Source organism: Colletotrichum scovillei (genome assembly GCF_011075155.1).
Source record: "Colletotrichum scovillei strain TJNH1 chromosome Unknown Contig00011, whole genome shotgun sequence".
Classification (NCBI taxonomy): domain Eukaryota; kingdom Fungi; phylum Ascomycota; class Sordariomycetes; order Glomerellales; family Glomerellaceae; genus Colletotrichum; species Colletotrichum scovillei.
In genome coordinates, this window is record NW_023336269.1 from 2,634,978 (window position 1) to 2,653,261 (window position 18,284).

An 18,284-nucleotide genomic window follows, 5' to 3' on the forward strand; every position below is an offset into this window, starting at 1 on the left:
CTCGCCCTTCCAGGATGACAATATCGACGAGCGTCATCCTTCTAAGGCTTATTGCGACAAGTTCGATGTGAAGACGCCCAAAAGTGGCCTGGCCGCCTGTGTCTCACTTTAGAATGATAGGCAAACGCTGGCACCACCGCTCTCAGACTTGGGTCTCCCCATCTCATTGGCTTTGGTAAACGTTTGACAAGTGTCCGGCCAGGTATCAGCTGACCTGGAACAGGCACACATTTGTTGACAGCAGCAGAAGAAGAGGTGATCTGAAAGACATGAAAAGTTCTTTCTCAAAGTTCTTTGCAGCTTTCTGGTTGTTCGATACCTGATCAATTATCTTTGCTAATCAACAGAGAAGGCACGACCTTCCAAGCGAAGTTGGCGAAGTTGCCTTGAAGGTACTCCGTACTTGGCGTCCATATTACCTAAGTCTATCCGTACTTGAATCGGGTAAACACTGCGTCCGTTCCGTGTACCCCAATCACCGGCCCAAGCACTAGCACGGGGAAGCGCGGAGGCAAGGGGCCGACTGCCCAGTGCTAAACCGCTATGAACGTCTAGAACTGGCGGCCTCGGTGCACCTCAGGCGCTCTAGAACCTTAAGCAAGCTTTTGGAGCAGCAAGGTAAGGTACCTGCGAAAAGGTACCAGGGTGACAGCAGCACCGGTTGCACCCCAATGACAGCATCGCGGTCCGCCGAAACCACGGATTCCTAACGACACATGTTCGACGACGCGACTCGCCGAGAAATTGCTCTGTGCCTATCACCGCCACCACGAGCACCACTACAGCCCTACCATTCTACTTCCCTCTTTTGCTTTCATCGCCAACTTGCTGCCTGTTGTCTCATTGAAGCCACCTTTGTTTTTACAGTGTTATCCTTTTTTCCCTCTTTTCTCCCTGCAGAGGGTTTGACTTCGTGGCTTCCTCCATCCATTCTTAGGCCAAGATTCCGCATTCCCTTCGCTAGCACGATTATCGCATTCAAACGGAGATACAGCCGATCAACCAGCATACAAGCCCTCTCGATCGCGAGTTTTCATCCAAAGTCCTGCAAGCCAACCCACATGGCTCTGACTTCCGGCCCTGCCTTTGCTCGATAATTACCTCGCCCTTTCCTCGCCGAGACGGTCCCTCATCCCTGGCGGCCCCAAAGCCACGATGCCTCGCTCTCGACCCCCCACGACGGGCTACGAGCGCCTAGCTCAAGCCGATGCCCTCTCCTCCGACTCCGAAGACGACGACCCTCTCACCCAGTCGTATGCCTCCCTCCAGCCGGCCTCGGCCCCTCGCTTCGCACCCATCACGCAACCGCGGCCCCGTTCGGGCATGACCACCCCCAAACCAGCGATAGCCGGCCCTTCCAGACCTAAGAATCGCCGTCGCGGCGGCAGCAACTCTGGTGTAGACATAAAGGCTATCAATGCTCGATTAGAACGATGGGCCGATGAGATCGCCAGCCGATTCAAGCGCACAAAGGGGCGCGGCAAGACGGGGGATGATGAGCATTTAGAGATCCATCATTCAGTATTCCAAGCTCCCGAGGGCGTCCGACCCATTACCCCTGAAGGCCTGGCTGCCCCGCAAGATGTCATGTCAAAGTCGCAGTTCGAACAGATCGTGGGCAGCGTCAGGCAGGCCATTCTTCAGGGCACGCATCCTCGAATGATCGCACAGGGAAGTTCCGGCAGCTACTTTGCCCGGAATACGGAGGGCAAGGTCGTGGGTGTCTTCAAGCCCAAGGACGAGGAGCCGTACGCGGCTGGCAATCCCAAGTGGAACAAATGGATCCATCGGAACCTGTTTCCTTGTTGCTTTGGGCGAGCATGGTATGGTACTGCCCAGCAACTCCGAAAGCTCCATGGCTAATCGCATCGCAGTCTGATCCCCAACCTTTCATACGTCAGCGAAGCGGCAGCATACACTTTGGACTGCCAACTGCGCACCCACATGGTGCCTTACACGGATGTCGTCTGGTTATCCTCAAAATCCTTCCACTACCCGTTCTGGGACCGTCGCAGTTTCTACAGAAAACAAAAGCCATTTCCAGAAAAACCCGGGAGCTTTCAGGTCTTCCTGAAAGGCTTCAAAGACGCCAATGTGTTCCTCAGAGAACACCCATGGCCTGACCAGTACTGGTCCGGCTTCAGAACCAACGATCCACATCGCAAGCGTAGGAGAAGGTGGGCAGACAACTGCCGGCCGAGCAGTGCGGCAGCCTTGGATGACATTGAGAGCGACGATGAAGGCAGCCGGGAACGGCTACCTCCAGGTCCCGACAACTTTGTGTGGACGGAAGGCTTGAAGCAGTCCTTCCGTGAGGAGCTCGAGAAACTGGTCATTCTGGACTACATGATGCGCAACACTGACCGCGGCCTGGATAACTGGATGATCAAAGTGGACTGGAGCACGCAGCAAGTGTCGATCGTGTCAGAGCCGCTTCAAATGAACACAGAAACCGCTTCGTCGGAAGAGAGCGGGCCTCGCCCGGTGGATTTGAATCAGCGACCAGCAGCAGAAAGCCGCTCCTCATACCCCTACAGGACGCAGCAGCCGATGAAGGCATCCAGTCCCAATCCAAGCGCAAAAGATCCCAAGATAACGATTGGCGCTATCGACAACTCACTCTCCTGGCCCTGGAAACATCCCGATGCATGGCGAAGGTACGTGTCACTTTGATGGTCCAACTTTCCCCTTCGATTTGTTCCACATAAATAGCAATGCGCGCGGAAAGGAATGCTAACCGCCCATCTCATACAGCTTCCCCTTTGGCTGGCTGTTCCTTCCTGTCGATCTGATTGGACGGCCGTTCTCGCAGAAGACGCGAGATCACTTCCTCCCCCTCCTGACCTCAACGCACTGGTGGAGCCAAACACAGTTGGCGTTGCGAAAAGTGTTTCAACTGGATCCCGACTTTCAGGAAAAGATGTTTGCTCGGCAGATCGCAGTCATGAAGGGCCAGGCATGGAACGTGGTAGAGACGCTCAAGACACCGGACCACGGTCCTTTGGAACTCACACGGCGCGCCAAGGTCTGCGTTTGGGACGATCTTGTCGACGTGCCAGTTGCAGTGCCCATGCGGGTCACGTCCGCCGAGATGATGCGCGAGGCAGAGCTCCGACGCTCCATTGACGAGGGCGACATTGGCCAGGCCAACACGTCTGCTGCACCTACCCACCGCGTGGACGAGGACCTGCTAGGCTTCGCTAGTCCCCCGGCCGACATGCCTCATCCGGGCAGGTTTGAGCTTGCTCTCAGCCCGACGGGTGAAGGAGCCCAATCACCGGACGAGATGTCCATGAGCGGTTCGGGAATACTGGCCTCGTCTGCACCGCTAGGTAATAAGGACGCGGCGTCGCAACGGCCCAGGTTCTCGGGACAACCGCACCGAGAGAGCTACCACGGCACGCGCGCCCTCAACATGTATTCTCCCGCTCGTCAGCAGTCCCAGCAGCAGCAGCAGCAGCAAAGGCGATACTCTTTCGCAACAGCAGCTGGGCGGCGCAACAGCGGCAGCATCGCGCAGCACCTGTATGGCTCGCGCCGGAGCATGGAAGAGTATGACGAAGAAGACGACGTCGAGGAGGGCGACCTGGGCTATGCGGCCGCCGAGGGCATGGAGGGCAACCAACGCAAGGTTATTGTGGAGAGGCTGGAGCCGGTGAAAGCCAGGAACCCGGTTTTCACCTGCTGGTGATCCACCCATCCACTCGGGGGGGCTGCATCGAGCAAAACATTACGGGGGGGGCGGCACGGAGTTGGAGAGGAGTTGGAGCTGGGTTATCGGTTGGTGGGGTCCCTTTTTTTCTCTTGCTCCGCCTGCGGTTGTCCCATGCTAGGGAAGGGGTCCCGGGGTGGAGAGAGAGGAGGAGAAGGAGGAGGAGTCGAGAAAGCGGTGTTATGCCCCCCTCTCTCTCTCTTCCTCCTTCTTTTTTTGCTTTATTCCCACTTGCTTGCTTTGGGGCGGTTATTACCACCGAGTACGAAATAAGGGGAACCAGGGGAGGGGGTTTGTTGGGTTCAAATTTCGGATCGTGTGTCAAGAATAGTTGACTAACCCCTCCTCCTCCTTCTCTTCCTTCCCCCGATCCCACCCTTCAGCGCGTCAGCACAGAAGAGAAGAGAAGAGAAATCATGATACACATGGCATTTGGTGGCGTTTCTTGTGCATTCGTCCCTTGACGTAGCGTGGCTGGGCACATAAGAGAGAGAGGGAAAAAGAGAGACCTTTGGTCGCAGGGACAGACAACACGAAACCGGACGGCGGACAACAGCCAGAGACATGATGAGGGAGACATATGATGACAACACGACACACTACATAGTATCACACAACCACGCGAGGGGAGACGTGGGCCCCCAACAGGCCGCAGAGTCAGACCCATGGTCAGAAGAGGAGACAGGACTCTCAAAGGACATCGTGAGATGAACAAGGGTTGAAGGGATAAGCGCAGATGTGAGAAGAAGACGAAGGAAAAGCAAAGAATAGGGGAGGCTAGTAATGGGCCGTAAAGTGAGGGGGGAGAGAGAGAGTTGCATCCGTACCTACATTTGCTATTACTGTTGGTCCTGTTTTCCTTTTTGCGGGAGGTTGGAAAGAGGGTTAAGGAAAGAAAAAATAACAGGGCGCGCATGCAAATGACCTTTTTCGGCAACTAGGAAAAAAAGTCCCTTTTTTTTTCCTGGGTTGAATCAGGCAAGGATTTCCAACTTGGCCTTGTCACCTTAGACCTACATATCTGTACCTTTTCGCGCGCCCATCCGGTTCAGGGGATGGGAGAGGGGGGCTTATGCACCAAGCGGCGTATTCTCGTAATTCCAAACATGGTACCAAAGAAAGAAGGGAGAAAGAAGCAAAAATACAGAGAGGACTTACCCAAAGAAAGCCCAGGTCTTCACAGCACGGACAAAGGCCGCGAGACACCTTGTAATGACACATTTTGCAGGACGAGGACGAAAAGAGATAATGCATTGTGCCACCAGGATAGAAAGTGACTGCTCAAGTCACACAGCAGGAGGCCTAGTTAGACCGTTGGGACGATGACGGTCCGTTCTCGACGAGTTGCGCCGGTTGTCTTTTGCTGTCAATGCTCTTCGAAGCTTGCCAAAGGTAGATATTCGAATCCTCTGGAGATTGTCATCCATCGGTCATCAGCCGTGATCTCAAGTCGCGTTTCACGGAGAGCGAAGATGGCGGTAGCGGCGCGGCCGCTTCCCTTCGTCATTGCTGGCCTGGCGGGCTGTACTCCGTACACAATACACGGTAGGTATGTGTGTGCGTGCGTGTGAATGGGCGTGAGTGTGCCAGGGTACCGCCCAACCCGTGATCTGTGCGCGCAAGAATAATATTATAGGAGGGGTGGGCGTCGGTATTACGTCCAAATTCCGCATCGTCGGTAGATGGCAGAAGAGATGAAAGAGGAAAAGTCGATTCATGTGCCCATGGCCGCAGTAAAGCCGCAGTCGCAGCCGCAGCCGCAGCCGCACCTTTCATCTCCTTTCTACGAATACCCGGAAAAGAGAGCGCGAGAGGTAGGACTCGCCGGCTCGCAGGACCGGCACCGCGCGCTCCATGCCTTTTCAGAAAGTCAGCTCGCAACACCATGGTCTTCTAGAAGCATTGTTCCCCCCGTCCTGGTGAAACGACAGAAACCTGGTCCTTGGATATGCTCTCCGTAGAACCGGGGGCCATTGCCAGACGATTGGATCGTAGATGGCAGGCAACGCCGCTCGTCATCCAGGATTCAACAATAGGGGGAGCTCAGCTGGGTATCTTTGTATCGCAGTGTCATGGTATTAGTCCGTAAGCTGCGGTCCCGTCAGCAAGACAGGGGTCGTAGGGGGCCGGTTGGCACCGATAAGGGGGACGATATGCCCCAGCATCCCGTCCTATTGGAACCCGAGAGTACGGTTCTGTTCGAGAGGAAAATGAAGACGGAGGAACGAGCAGGGTGCTTGTCGACTAGGGTTCCCTGCTCGCGGGAATGAATGTGACTCCTCATCGACAGCCAACTCATCTCCCCCCTCTCTGCATGGGAAGAAGAAAAGCCGTTGGACGAAGGAAACAGAAGCAGGCCACAAGCCAAATTTCTCTCATGTCGGGTAAAGAGAGTTGTGGACTATTGTGTATGTATGGATATGCAGATGCATGGTCCGCAACTGCGCAGGCGAGAGGTCGCGGTCAACGGCCGCCAAGTCACGCTGCTTTCGAGTTCCTCTCCAGACACCTGCTTGTTTTCATCAGACTCGTCCAAGTTGAGTGGCTGGAGGGATTTTCACATACGGGAGCAACCTAGGTGTTGAGCGATGGGTCGAATGCTCCCCTCTGACGTGCATCATCTCTGACAGGCTAATTTCTTGCCTGAATCCCCGATGCAGAGGAGTGTCTTGCGTCAGTCGAAGAACAACAGCTACCTCTTTCTGGGTAGCTGCTCGGTAAACACATGCGCAGGGAACCCGTTTCGTTCGAGTTGCCGAGTTATGGATCGCGGCCCTGCTCCGAATTCCATACCGTGGCCACTTGCTAGGTAGGTCTATGGCTACCCAGCAAGCCATAAGCGTCAATTTGCCAATTGCTTGTCGCGTCGCATCCCGGCCGTTGCGATGTATTGGGAGCCGCCTTATAACCGGTCTTGCTTGTTGTAATGACATCGTCTGCCGTCCTCGGGGTCGCCTCCGGGCCATCCGTGCAACATGCTCGGCAACTCCATTGTCCCTATACTTGTCCGCAGCCTCTCGCACAGCTGTGACTTGATCGCGTAACTCAGGCAAGTCTGTATCGAGGCCGGACACCTCTGTCTTACCACTCGTTTTGACGTCAACAAGATCAACAATTAGGGCCGTGGTGGGTTGGTGAGTTGCCTGGCGCCCAGCACAACCACAGTATGTCGTCGTCTCAAAGAGTCTCTCCCTTTGCTTTTTACCCGTCCGCCATGCAATGCAATTGAACCCGTTGGTGCAAGGGTTGCAGAGTGCAGCGAGTACGTGGCCGCTGTGGACAGGCATTGTGCTCCCAAGCACCAGGATGTGGTCTCCCCCGACAAGGAAGGGTTGTCGACCCTCGCTCCTCGGTTCCCAAATAGCTGGAACCAGGAGAGTTTTGTGGCTCGCGTCATCGCGCCCTCTCCCGAAACTCCACTGTCCGAGCCAGCAGCTACCTGGTCAGCGAGGCCAGGCTCTCTCCTCTGTGTTAGTTTCAAACCTGCAGAGCGGCCCGCCGAGGGGTTCGTTCGTTGAATTGGCCCAGCCAATTTCTTCTTCCAACCTTCATCAAAATCACCCCCGCCCAGGAAACATTGTTAGCGCAAGCTCCGTGAGCTCTGCTGCCAAAAGTGCGACACGCCTGCCAAACAATAAGTCCAGGGTCAGAAGGGATGAGATATCAAAGGAAAGGAAACGAGAGAGGGAGTGTGATAATTAAACCTTCATCAGCACGTACCCGAATACGCCAATGTGTCAAGACGCGCAGTAACACAACCCACCAGCAAAAAGCCATGCCCCTACCTATATTTTGCAAACCGTTGCCTGTCCCGTGCATATTGTACCGCCATCCGACCGAATTATTACCATCATGGTCTCGGGGTGGTGGTGTGGTGGAGGCCTGAGGTCTCAAGAAGCAGGCATGCGTGCTGAGCAAAGTAAAGATCGATGTTTCTGTCTGAGGCGCCCGTCTCCCCTCTCTAGCCGTTGTCGTGAGATACGGGCATGGCGCGGGTCTCACTTTGCTGGCATCAGTGCAGATGATTGTCTGCTTTGTGTGTGAGGATCAGACCATAAACTCCGCCTTTGGTCACTACCCGGCTGCATATGACCCTAGCCTGCTTAATGCCAGACAGGCAAAGCAGCATGACAGTTTTTCCCGTCTTCTTGTCGTACGAGATGATTTGGCTCGGACGAGGTAGCCATCGAGCTGCAACTGTGTGCTCTTGGTCTCCCTTCTTCTATTCGTCCCCGGGCCGTAAAAGTCGCGAATGAGCCTAAGAACACCGAGATGGATCCAAGTCCGTGTTCTCGGGAAATCTCAGCAAGTGGAAACCGCGGGTTATCGCGAGAGACAGGAGAAGTGGCGCCAGCGTAATCCCTAGTCCAGCTCTGTATCCTATCGGGAGTTGTGCAACGCTGCTCTAGCTCGTCCTCCCACCACCTGTATGTAGCTGCTGTGTCTTCATGTTCAAGCCAACGACCGGATCCTTGGGACATGGGAGCCGCTGGAATTTGAGTAAAGCTCCGCGTGCGATGGGAGCGGATCGACCATGTAACCCCTCCTTTGAGCAACGCTCCTTTTCATAGTGAGGTAGGGGGGAGGGGTTGATCAGGAAACAAGGGATGGAGAGCCGTGTTTGCTGAAGAGCTTCCCATAGCCTGGGCACTGGCTGGAGGGTTACAGCAGGAATTCGTGTGTTGGGCCCAGGACTCGGGCCATGCAGTTGGTCTCAAGACAACATCCACCACTAGGCTTTGTCGTGGGTGTGGGTGCTCTGATTGTAGCAGCAAGCATCGGTGTATTCGCCCGACTCCGGGGTGGCGGCGGTGAGCCGTTCAGAGAAGCTCAAAATACGCATCGTCCTGGGTAAATAGAGAGGCCACAATCGACCCTTTCGCAGCCTTGTGGGATGTTGGTCTGTGATGGTGCGTCCCGCTAGGCAACGACCAGGTCGTTCAGAAAGACGACCATCTACCTGGCTTCTGGGACAGCCTCTGAAAGGTAAGCTACGGTTAACGGGATCCATGGATCTGGCAACTGGTAAAAGCGGTGTCCAAGTTGCCAGGATGGGTTGGGACCCGCTGCCACACCCGCCCTATGCCACTCAATGACCTGGGATTAGCACGTCTTGGTTGTCTGCCGGCTCCATTCTCGAATTTTCGTGTGTACAGGGGGGGTCCGGGGCCAGCAATAACAGCAGAGGACATATCCATGTCACCCGAAGACTGCCTCGTCCGCACCGCACCGCGTACCAAACGGTACCGAACAGGCTCCCAACTTTTCCAGTGTAGGTCGTGGTGTACTAGCCCAAGATCGGCAGCGACGTCGTGGGGTGTAGAAAACAATGGCCGGCCAATGTCGAGTACCTTTCGACCTGACCGATGTCCCCACCTCCGACGTAGTAGGCAGTTAATTTTATGTCTATTAGACACGACTGCCGCCTTCGTGAAAACCCCTGTGATCCGGATATGGCTCCTTTGACGGACTTTCGGGGTTCGTTTGTGGGCAGTGCTTGAGAAGTAGTCCTTGCCTTCCGTCCCGTCCTGGATCCCTAGGAACAGCGCCTCGTTGGAGCAACGTAACCACCACATACAAGCTCTAGTTCATCCCAATATCGAATTCCAAAGGCAGGCTTTGGACGAAAGACACTCAGTCTAATCGAACTTGTTCATAAGAAGAATTCTTCCATTGTGGTTGTCGACATGGCAAGGTATTGCTGAAACTCGTCTCCTCTTGCGAAGGATTCCTTTGATCGCTAAACCATTCCCAGTGATCCACAGACAGTTCCGTTGGATAACGCCTTCCTGGAAACCATCACGTACCAAGGTAGAGAATACCAACGATACGCAGTTGACAATGGAGCATACTTCGCGCCGATAGATGAGGTAGGAGACATGCCGCCCCTGAAGACACCACGTCTTGCTGAGTGTATTTTCCAACCCGGCTGTAGGACGAGGTTGAACGCTTGCAAATGATGCACGTCGTACTCTCCATAGTATTCGAAAATCGCCTCCTTTTCCCACCGATCACCAGGCCCCGGCGAATTCTCGAATGCGGCTTCGGAGCCGGCGACTGGGCTATCGACGTTGCACAACAACACCCAAACTGCGAGGTACGTGCTGTACGCACTCAAGTTCCATTCCTTTCGCGACTGTACGATAGTCGGCATCCATGCCTTTGGCGCGTTTTGCTGGTCATCGTGGGATGACCGAATCGGCCAGCCGTTTGCATCCATCGCCAACGCGACGGGCTATCGTCTCCCTCTTCTGCGCTTGTTTATGTGCAGAAAACTCCATGCTTTCTGGTTGAGAGGACTACAATCTTCTTTGCCTCATCCATACCACGATGGCGAGTGACAGGAACGGATTGATCGCCTCGCCGCTTCGGGTGCCGCTGCGTTAGCAGTGCTGATTTTGTCCGATAGGTAGTAGCCATCGATATCTGCCCACACATCTGGCCCGATGAAAGCCAGACGCCAACGAACTTGAATCTGCAAGTAGATGACCTTAACAGCAGGTACGTTCCCAGGCGGGCTTCGGCCGCAGGTTGAACCCTGGCATGTTTCTGCCTCAGCTGACTTGGCCTAGGTTCACCTTTCCATCGAATCATTTCGACCTCGTACATAGCCAGATGATGGCAGGCGGTATCCACTCGAACCGATGGCGGGATTACCTTCGAGACATTCATCGCGTACTTCGACCAGGCGGTTGGTGTCAAATGGTGGAGATATACTTTAATGCGCAGTCAGACAACGGAACGTTGACTCAAAGTAGGTCGGTTCCCCTTCTAGAGATTGGACCCTGCACTAATTGCCTGCTGTGCCAGATCACGCCCTTCGTAGGTGGTCGAGACGATACCTGGATAGTATGCAACCGTACAAAGACCCCAGGGCGCCGATGCAGATGCAAAGTTGGATGCAAAGTGCTGGATTCGACTCCGTGGAAACCCAAATGATCCCTCTCCCGACTTGCGGTTGGTCAAATGGTATTGAAATCTCAAAATCGAAGTGCAAAAACTTTGACCTGATTTTCGACTAGACCCGAGGCAGCACCAAATCGGTGTGGCTAATAGAGAAAATGTGAGAAGGATGCTTGCGTCACTGGCGATGTATCCCATGACAGAGTTCCGAGGGTAAGGGAGGCTTCCTTTTCCCATTGTTTGCGGCCTTGAACGCCGAGTTCGGATCGATTTGAACTGACTGTGGCACCGCAGAATGACATCCCAGGAGTTCCAAGTGTTGGTGGCTCAAGCAAGGAGCGAGGCTGATAACCCGGCGTTCAGGGTGAGTTCCCTTCCCTCAAAAGGACCATATTTTTATCGAGTGGGAATGCCTACTAACATTCAGGCCACTCTCGGCGGCTCCCCCTAGGCGTATTTCCCAATGTAAGTGACTCCCAACTTGTCCAGCCGCCCATTTTCTTTCGAGTGCTGACATGTGGGCCCTTAAGGTACGTTTGTATAGGACGAAAGGCTCGTCGTTGAGACGAGGAGATAAGGGCCATATGACGATGTTGCTTTTCAGAGCGAGTTTTATATGGTGGCGTAGAGCGTTGTTTCCCAGCCAGGACTTGATGGGCTTTTTCTTTTGGACCAGGATTACGACGATGACGATGTGACGGCAGCAAATACCCCTTGTCTAGCTCGCAATCCTATTTGATTAATTCGCTATTGAGGTGCTTGTTTGCTGTACGATCTTCGGCGTTGGCGATGGTATGACGGAGTTGTGAGAGCCCAGTCAAAGCTGCCCTTTCCGTACTCGCATCGTTGCTGATTTTCAAAAGGCAGTCATCGAAGGTGTGGCATCAGACAAGTGATGTACGGCGAGCAAGCTTTTTGTCGCTTTAGAAAGAACGTAGGCTGGACTCGATTGCCGACTGCTTGTCGTTATCGAATAGAGTCGCAAGATACGAGGGGAGACTAGTTGTCGATGACCGGACGACAATTGCAGACAGAGTGGGTAGAGAACGGAAGTGGGTGCTGATGATCACTGAGGATGTTGTTATTCCTGTCTCGGGATAAGAAGCACCTCATACAAGACAGAGATTGAAGAGGATATGCTCTGAGGAGATAGTGTCTATATGTTGAAGCCGAAGGGGATAGGCGTGTAGTTAAAAGAGAGTGAGGCGCATGTGGAGAGCGGCGGAAGCTAAGGTAAGTAAGTGCCTTATTGGATGGTAGGAAGGAAGAAATCCGGAACGATGACGGCGGCTTCCCATGTTCACGGCAAGGTACCTACTTACCAACTTTTGACACAGATAAGTACCGTACGTTGTGGACTCAGGTTGCCTGAGGTGATGTGAACGTATGGTAAGGTATGGCAAGGGAAGGGAAGGCGAGGAATCCCCCCACTGTGATGGATTCGGAAGGGACGTCTTGAAGGTGGAAGAGGCAGACGGGAAGTCTCAAGGGGGGAACTGGCACGAGTTCTTGTTCTTCTACCTTCTCTGTACCTGACCATGTTATCCGCCGCTGTTGCTTTATTTGTTCCATGTTGGGTTAGATTAGATTGGAGGGAGGCAAGACGCCAGGCCTTGCCAGGAACGCAAGAGGTCTGCATGGTTTTTTTCTCGCTACCGTCTCCTCGGGTTCTCGGTGAGGACCGAGGTGGACTGCAGACGAACAACTCACGTCACATTGAGCCTGCACAATCTCTCACACACGCACACACACAAGTCACAACACCACCAGAGCTGGGCACATCGAACCCATGCCAGAGCGGAATGGACCGTCGAGTCGTGGCTTGACTCTGACGTCCTTGACAAAGAATCGGAATCCACTTTCATCTGAAGATGAGATAATTTTGCTGGCGCCATGCCACATTTGCCGCCTCCGCACTCGCTGCCGCCCTCACAAGTTCCACGCCAGCATCCACGCCCGCATTCAAGCCAAGTTCCACGCCGGTGAGTGCTCAGAGCCCTTGCGCCATCTAGGTTCCCCGGCTTCGGAAACTTCCTCCCTAGCATGATCAGGGGCACAGACATTTCGGCTGACGATTCCTTCTTGACCGAGTAGATAGCTACTGGGGCAAACTGCAAAGTTCGGATGCGGATACCGACACTGCCCCTGGAATGCCACAACGCCAGGGACCTCAACTGAAGCTGCCGCGATGATGAAGCATGCAACGGTCAAAGTTTCTATGCATGTCGATCCGATGGACGCACAACCCCCTTCAGCTTGGCTGGCAGATTGTCCACCGGGGCCAAATCGACATAGGTGGCAGCTGCTGGAACTTGGAACCTGGAACACCCGGTGGATGTGATATCGGGAACCTTTCGCGGATGCCCCGACCCTTGTTTCCTGCAGCTCCCCTGATCTTCGGCACATCAGGTGATTTGGGCCTCGGAGTTTGCATAGGCATCACATTCTTTCACAAGAGCTCCAACTGATCCGGGAGTTATCACCAGCACGCCCATCGACGGAACGCGTGTCCCAAGTTATGTGCGCATCGATGGCTTGGAAGTTGAAGTATCCGCGAGATTCCCTGAACGCATAAAGTGTGCGGCCGATTGTGTCATCCGAACCATCAGGCCTCCATGTACCTGTCAATCTGGCATCTGCAATCTTCAGCCAAGATGGCACCCTCAAAGGGTAGAATGCGAGGAAACTACTGCCAATAGTGTGTCCAATATGTCGACCACTTTTTTATTCAACGGCCCCCCCGGCCAATACATCCTCACGGACGCTACTCCCAGACACTGGTGCCACTTCGCGCCACCTGTGGAGGAGAGGATCCGGGGATGTTCCTGCTGCCGTGGGCCTGGCCAGAACAATTAGCCGCTGCTAGCCAATGAGAAGCTGTCCCGAACATTTATGCATTTTGAGAGCTCCCAGCAGTAACTTTTTTTTCTGCATGACTGCAACTGACAGACCAACAACAGCTTGTCGACCGCATTGTACCACTACCCCATTACAGTCAGAACGACACAAAGACCGATCAATTGAGGAACAACCACCGCTCCCCCTCGATAATTTAAGCTTAGGCAAACGAACGACCTCCCTCCGCCCACAATGGCCTCCCGAACCTCAGCCCGTCTCGTCCAAGCCCTCCGGCCAACGGTGCCGGGCCGCGTCCACCCCCTCCGGACGACGATCCGTTTCTACTCCGATGCCGCTCCGGCCCAGCCCAAGCTCCTGGCCACTCTCAAGACCGACCTCAAGACCGCCATGCGCGCAAAGGACGCGCCCCGTCTCTCGGTCCTCCGCTCCGTCCTCTCCGCCACCAACAACGCCGCCAAGACAGACTCCCCCATTGCGACGGACGCCCAGCTGGTCGCCCTCCTCCGCAAGACGCAGCGCGCCACCCAGGACGCCGCCAAGCAGTTCCGTGACGCCGGTCGCGACGACCTCGCTGAGAAGGAGGACACCCAGGCCAAGGTTATGGCCGAGTACATTGCCAGCAGCGGCGTCGTCACCGTCACCGAGGCCGACGTCCGCGTTCTCATCCAGAAGGCCATCGAGGACTCCGTCGCCGCGGGCAAGAGCGGGCTTGGAGAGGTCATGAAGCTCATCAACAAGGCGACTGGGGACAAGGACCTCGAGGTCGAGAAGAAGCGTGTTGCTGAGCTCGTCAAGGAGGCCCTTAAGAAGGATTAGAGGGGGGAGAGAGAGATGTTAAGGTTCCGAGCCATGTTGCTATAAAAAGCTGTACCAATCTGTACCAACAACAATCGTGTATCATATCTGTATACCCAAAAACGAACTTATGGCGAAAAAGAAGGGCACGCCTGGAGAGAGCAAGCATCTCTTCTCTTGAACGATACTGAGACGAATAAAATAATGTCACACGGTATGAATATCACGGCACAAAATGCTCCATTAAGGGTATGCGCGATGGGAGTCTGGATGGGAGCTCAGACAATGGTCAGTACTTGCGCTTGGCAATAAGATGCACATTACTCAATCCATGGTATTGGTATCTGTTTAGCAAAGGTTTCGAGGCCCCGGGACGAAGGAACTGACCCTTTTTCTCTTATCGTCTCTATAACTCTTTCTCTCTCATTCAAACACTTTCTCTCCTTCAAGCTTTTTGCAACAGTTGAAGCTACTAGACAACCCGCCTGTCTACTCATCTCCATTATAACGCCGCGAAAAAAACCGCCCGCAAAGCCATACGCCATGCCATGAATCTCTCTCTCTTTCTTTTGAAGCACAAAAAAAGACGTTTCTTAGGAGGGGCAGAGGGGGTATATTTTCTTCTCACGCAACGCTATCGTCCTCGTTCCTCAACCCCGCATACTCGGTCCCCTGATTCGCGGTGCTCAACCTCGCGCAGAGACTCAGCAGGACGACCGTCTCCGTCGCGGCGTAGTGGTTCAGCGCGTCGAGCAAGATCTGCAGGTGCCTGCTGAAGTTGCCCTCCCACTTCTTCATAATCTCAAAGAGGTTGCTCACGCGGGCTTCTTGCTCCGCGGCGCTGCCGCCACCACCGCCCCCCGCCGATGAGGTCGATTCGTTGTGTGAGGTGGTGCCGCCCGCGCCCGGCCCGGACGAGGGCTTCTGCGTCCTGACGGCTTGGAAGGCGCGCCATTGGTCTGCCGTCATGTTGGGCGGGCGCGTGGCGCCCGAGAGGTCCGGGTCGGCCTTTTCTAGCTCGCGGGAGAGCCAGTTGGAGTAGGTTGCAAAGACTGTGCAGGTTTGCATGAGTTTGGAGTGGATCTGGCCGAGGGTCTGCATGTTAGCTGGAGACTGTACTATGCGCGCGATATTGAGCGTGGTAGTAAGAAGGAGAAAAAACATACCCTGAGAAGCTTGCTGTTGGTGAGCATGCACTCCTTCAAGCACGTATCCAAGAAATCCACATGATCCTGCATCAGCTCGTCCACCGTCCGCGTCGGCGTCGTCCCCCCGGCCGCCGTCGCCTCTTGGCCTTCCTCGCCGACTTTGAGCCGGGACATGAACTTTGCCCAGTTGGGCTCAATGACCTCGGCCGTGCAAAAGTACAGCAGCTGCTGCACAAAGACGAGCATGCGTGCGCGCAGGGTCCACACGCGGCGCTTCCAGATCTCGAGGCCGCGCGAGGAGCTCTTGTGCGACCACGTCAGGCCCGAGGTCTGCGAGTACCATGTCGTCGAGAGCTGGGACTCGAGGTAGCGCAGCGACAAGAGGTACCGGAACAGCGCCTGGTACCGCCACACGGTCTTGCGGCTGATGACGAGGGAGACGGGGAAGGGCACCGTGTAGTCCAGCTGGAGCGACGTGAAGCCGATGGCGTTCTTGTCGTTTTCGATGGGCTGCTGGTTCGCGAGCGGCTGCAGCGTCTCGCCCTGCTCAATGCCCGTGATGTTGACGACCCGCTGCAGGGATTTGACGAGCGTGATCTCGTTCATCTCCACCTTGACGTCCTCCTTGAAAGGGTCCAGCGAGACGACGCTGCCCGGCTGGCGCAGCACCAGGTCGAGCAGGGACTGCAGTTTGCCGGTGTTAACGGACTTGACCGGCTTCCGCAGCTCGGACGTGCCGAGCTCGAGGAAGTAGGAAAAGTAGTCGGACGGGTCCAGGAAGAAGTAGTGCTTCAGCGACCGCAGCCTCATGGGAAGCGAGTGCGTCGTGAGAAGCAGCTGCATGAGTGACTCGTTGGCATGCGCATATGCATTGTTGACGTTCTCCAGGAAGCGGCTGTCGTCGAACGACGTCGGCACGTCCTGGACGACCTTGCTCACGTCCACACCGCCGCATTCCCTGACGACGTTGAGATACTTGCCCGCCAATAGTACCTTGTCCTTGACACCTTCCAATTGAGGGGGAATATCGTGCTCCCGGATCGTGTACCGTCGCTCCCAGTACTCGTCCGTGTAGTCCTGCTCCAGCCGTTCTCTCCGAATACTCTTTTGCTCCTTGACTAGAAACTCGGCGTGCGCGTCGTTGATGCTGCCGTGGTGCAGCCACTCGTTGAGCATCACCATGTAAGGCTTACTAGCATCGCGCAGCAGCGACGTCAACAGCGCGCGCGCAGCCGGGTCTCCGGACATGGACTCGAGCCTCTTCGTGATGAGACCCAACACAACGCCGCCTTTGCAAATCTTCTTGCCCGAGCCCGGGACTAGGTCGCCGCCCTCCCGCAGCGACTCGAGAATATTCTCAAAGTCGTCTGCGCTATCGCTTTCTTCTTCGTCATCGTCGTCTAGAAGCGCATTCCTTTTGAGCAAGTCGTGTGCTAGGGAGTAAAGATGCGACATCATCTTGCTAGTCGGTAATGTGTGGATGTTTAAAACGTGTAGAGTAAAAGTCTCGTTGGTCAGGAACTGTGTCTCCAGCTGCGCAATCATAATGAGGTAGTCGTGCAAGAATTTCCTGATGGAGGCGCAAAGAGCGTGATTGACGGCGCCGAATTCCTCTCTACTCTGCACATCGACGAACATTTCGAGGGCTGAATAATATGTTGCCATCTTCAGCATCGACAGTGTCAGGTCCTGCAAACTAGGATCCAGGCCTGGCAGTATCCTGAACGTGGGACCCGACAACCGGTCCCTCTCCTCGTGCGGATTATAAGTCTTTGCGAAGCGGATATACTGTCCCTCGTAACCCATGAAGACGAAGAGGAGATCCTCCAACATCACCGCCTCTTGCGCCTCGAGAGATAGCTCGTTTAGGGGTTTCGGTTGTTGAGGCTGCGGCGCCTGTGCCGCCAACGGCGGTATGGATATTCGACAGGCCAGGGGAGCCGATGTGTGAGTTAATAGTGTCGCCTCTGGGTTCCAAGGTGCTGCAGAGTTGCCTAGTTAGACGGCCGTAGTTACTCCCAACACCAATGCAATCGCATTCACTAACCTTGCGGAGTGTCAACCTTGGCCTCCTTGGGCTTCGCCTCAGCCGTCCGCGACTTGGCCTCGCCGCTCTTCCCCTTATCGCCTCCACCCCTCACAGGACTCCTCGTCCGCTGCGTCATGGTCTCGCGCTCCGTCACATAGGTCCTCTCCGTCCGCCTCTCCTCCACACGCCTGTCGTCGTGCATCCTACTCGTAGCTCTGGGGTTCCCTGACGCGGATCTCTTGTGAGCATTGCCTCCAGGGGACGTCTCTCTTTCCCCCCTCTCGCGCTGCTGGTGGTGATCCCGCTCTCGTTCACGCTCACGCTCGCGCTCCCGCGGCCGCTCTCGTTCCCTCTCTCGTTGCCGCGCATCGCTCCTCTCGCTGCGCTCGCTTTTGAAGCTCGTCTGCCCGCTGCCTGTGCCTGTGCCGCTCGCCGCCGCGCCTGCTGCGTTCATGCGTGCCGTTCGTGAAGGTCGGTCCTGGTCGACGCCGGCGGCCGAGCCGTTTGCGCGCCGCTCATGGGTTGAGACCCTAGTGGTGCCAGACGACATGTCGCCGGCTGCATCTGAAGTGTGGGAGGCGTCTTGGAGGGGTATTAGTGTTGTTCGTATGGCAAGACGCCGACTCGGCTGGGATAGTAAGAGGGGATTGGTGGTGTTTCTGAGGTATCCGTTGCTTGGTCTTGTGGTTTGTAGTCTTTGTCTCTCTGCCCCTCTATCGCAGAGTCGCAGTCTAACACTCCGCGCGTGAAGGTGGGTTGGGCACTGCGTACGGTACCTTAGCTGTACTCAGGTACTCAAACGCGGTAAAGGGCCATTAACCTCAAGCGCGTCTAGTCG

At 55.2% G+C, this 18,284-nt stretch overlaps 4 protein-coding genes across 4 annotated transcripts; 3 read left to right on the forward strand and 1 right to left on the reverse strand.

Moving 5' to 3' along the window:
- The first annotated feature begins 618 nt into the window (after nt 1–618).
- HER10_EVM0005360 (phosphatidylinositol 3) lies at nt 619–5,605 on the forward strand. Its single transcript, XM_035474981.1, has 3 exons — nt 619–1,823; nt 1,875–2,657; nt 2,755–5,605. The coding sequence occupies exons 1-3, from the start codon at nt 1,156–1,158 to the stop codon at nt 3,689–3,691; spliced, it is 2,388 nt and encodes a 795-aa protein (XP_035326852.1). The 5' UTR covers nt 619–1,155; the 3' UTR covers nt 3,692–5,605.
- A 3,794-nt stretch (nt 5,606–9,399) lies between these two features.
- On the forward strand, nt 9,400–11,179 carry HER10_EVM0002655 (UMTA methyltransferase; the record flags this gene model as incomplete). The annotated part of the gene is made up of 10 exons (XM_035472357.1): nt 9,400–9,407; nt 9,468–9,582; nt 9,648–9,809; nt 10,122–10,213; nt 10,285–10,466; nt 10,523–10,703; nt 10,742–10,828; nt 10,910–10,979; nt 11,067–11,080; nt 11,146–11,179. The coding sequence occupies 10 exons, from the start codon at nt 9,400–9,402 to the stop codon at nt 11,177–11,179; spliced, it is 945 nt and encodes a 314-aa protein (XP_035326631.1).
- Nucleotides 11,180–13,705: 2,526 nt separating this feature from the next.
- On the forward strand, nt 13,706–14,290 carry HER10_EVM0000165 (uncharacterized protein; the record flags this gene model as incomplete). Its single annotated transcript, XM_035469959.1, has 1 exon — nt 13,706–14,290. The coding sequence occupies one exon, from the start codon at nt 13,706–13,708 to the stop codon at nt 14,288–14,290; it is 585 nt and encodes a 194-aa protein (XP_035326419.1).
- Nucleotides 14,291–14,674: 384 nt separating this feature from the next.
- On the reverse strand, nt 14,675–18,191 carry HER10_EVM0010352 (Spc97/Spc98 family protein). Its single transcript, XM_035479815.1, has 3 exons — nt 17,465–18,191; nt 15,436–17,399; nt 14,675–15,352 (listed from the first exon to the last, which is right to left on the reverse strand). Exons 1-3 carry the CDS (start codon nt 17,994–17,996, stop codon nt 14,894–14,896), a joined length of 2,955 nt encoding a protein of 984 aa, XP_035327225.1. The 5' UTR covers nt 17,997–18,191; the 3' UTR covers nt 14,675–14,893.
- Between the last annotated feature and the right edge of the window lie 93 nt (nt 18,192–18,284).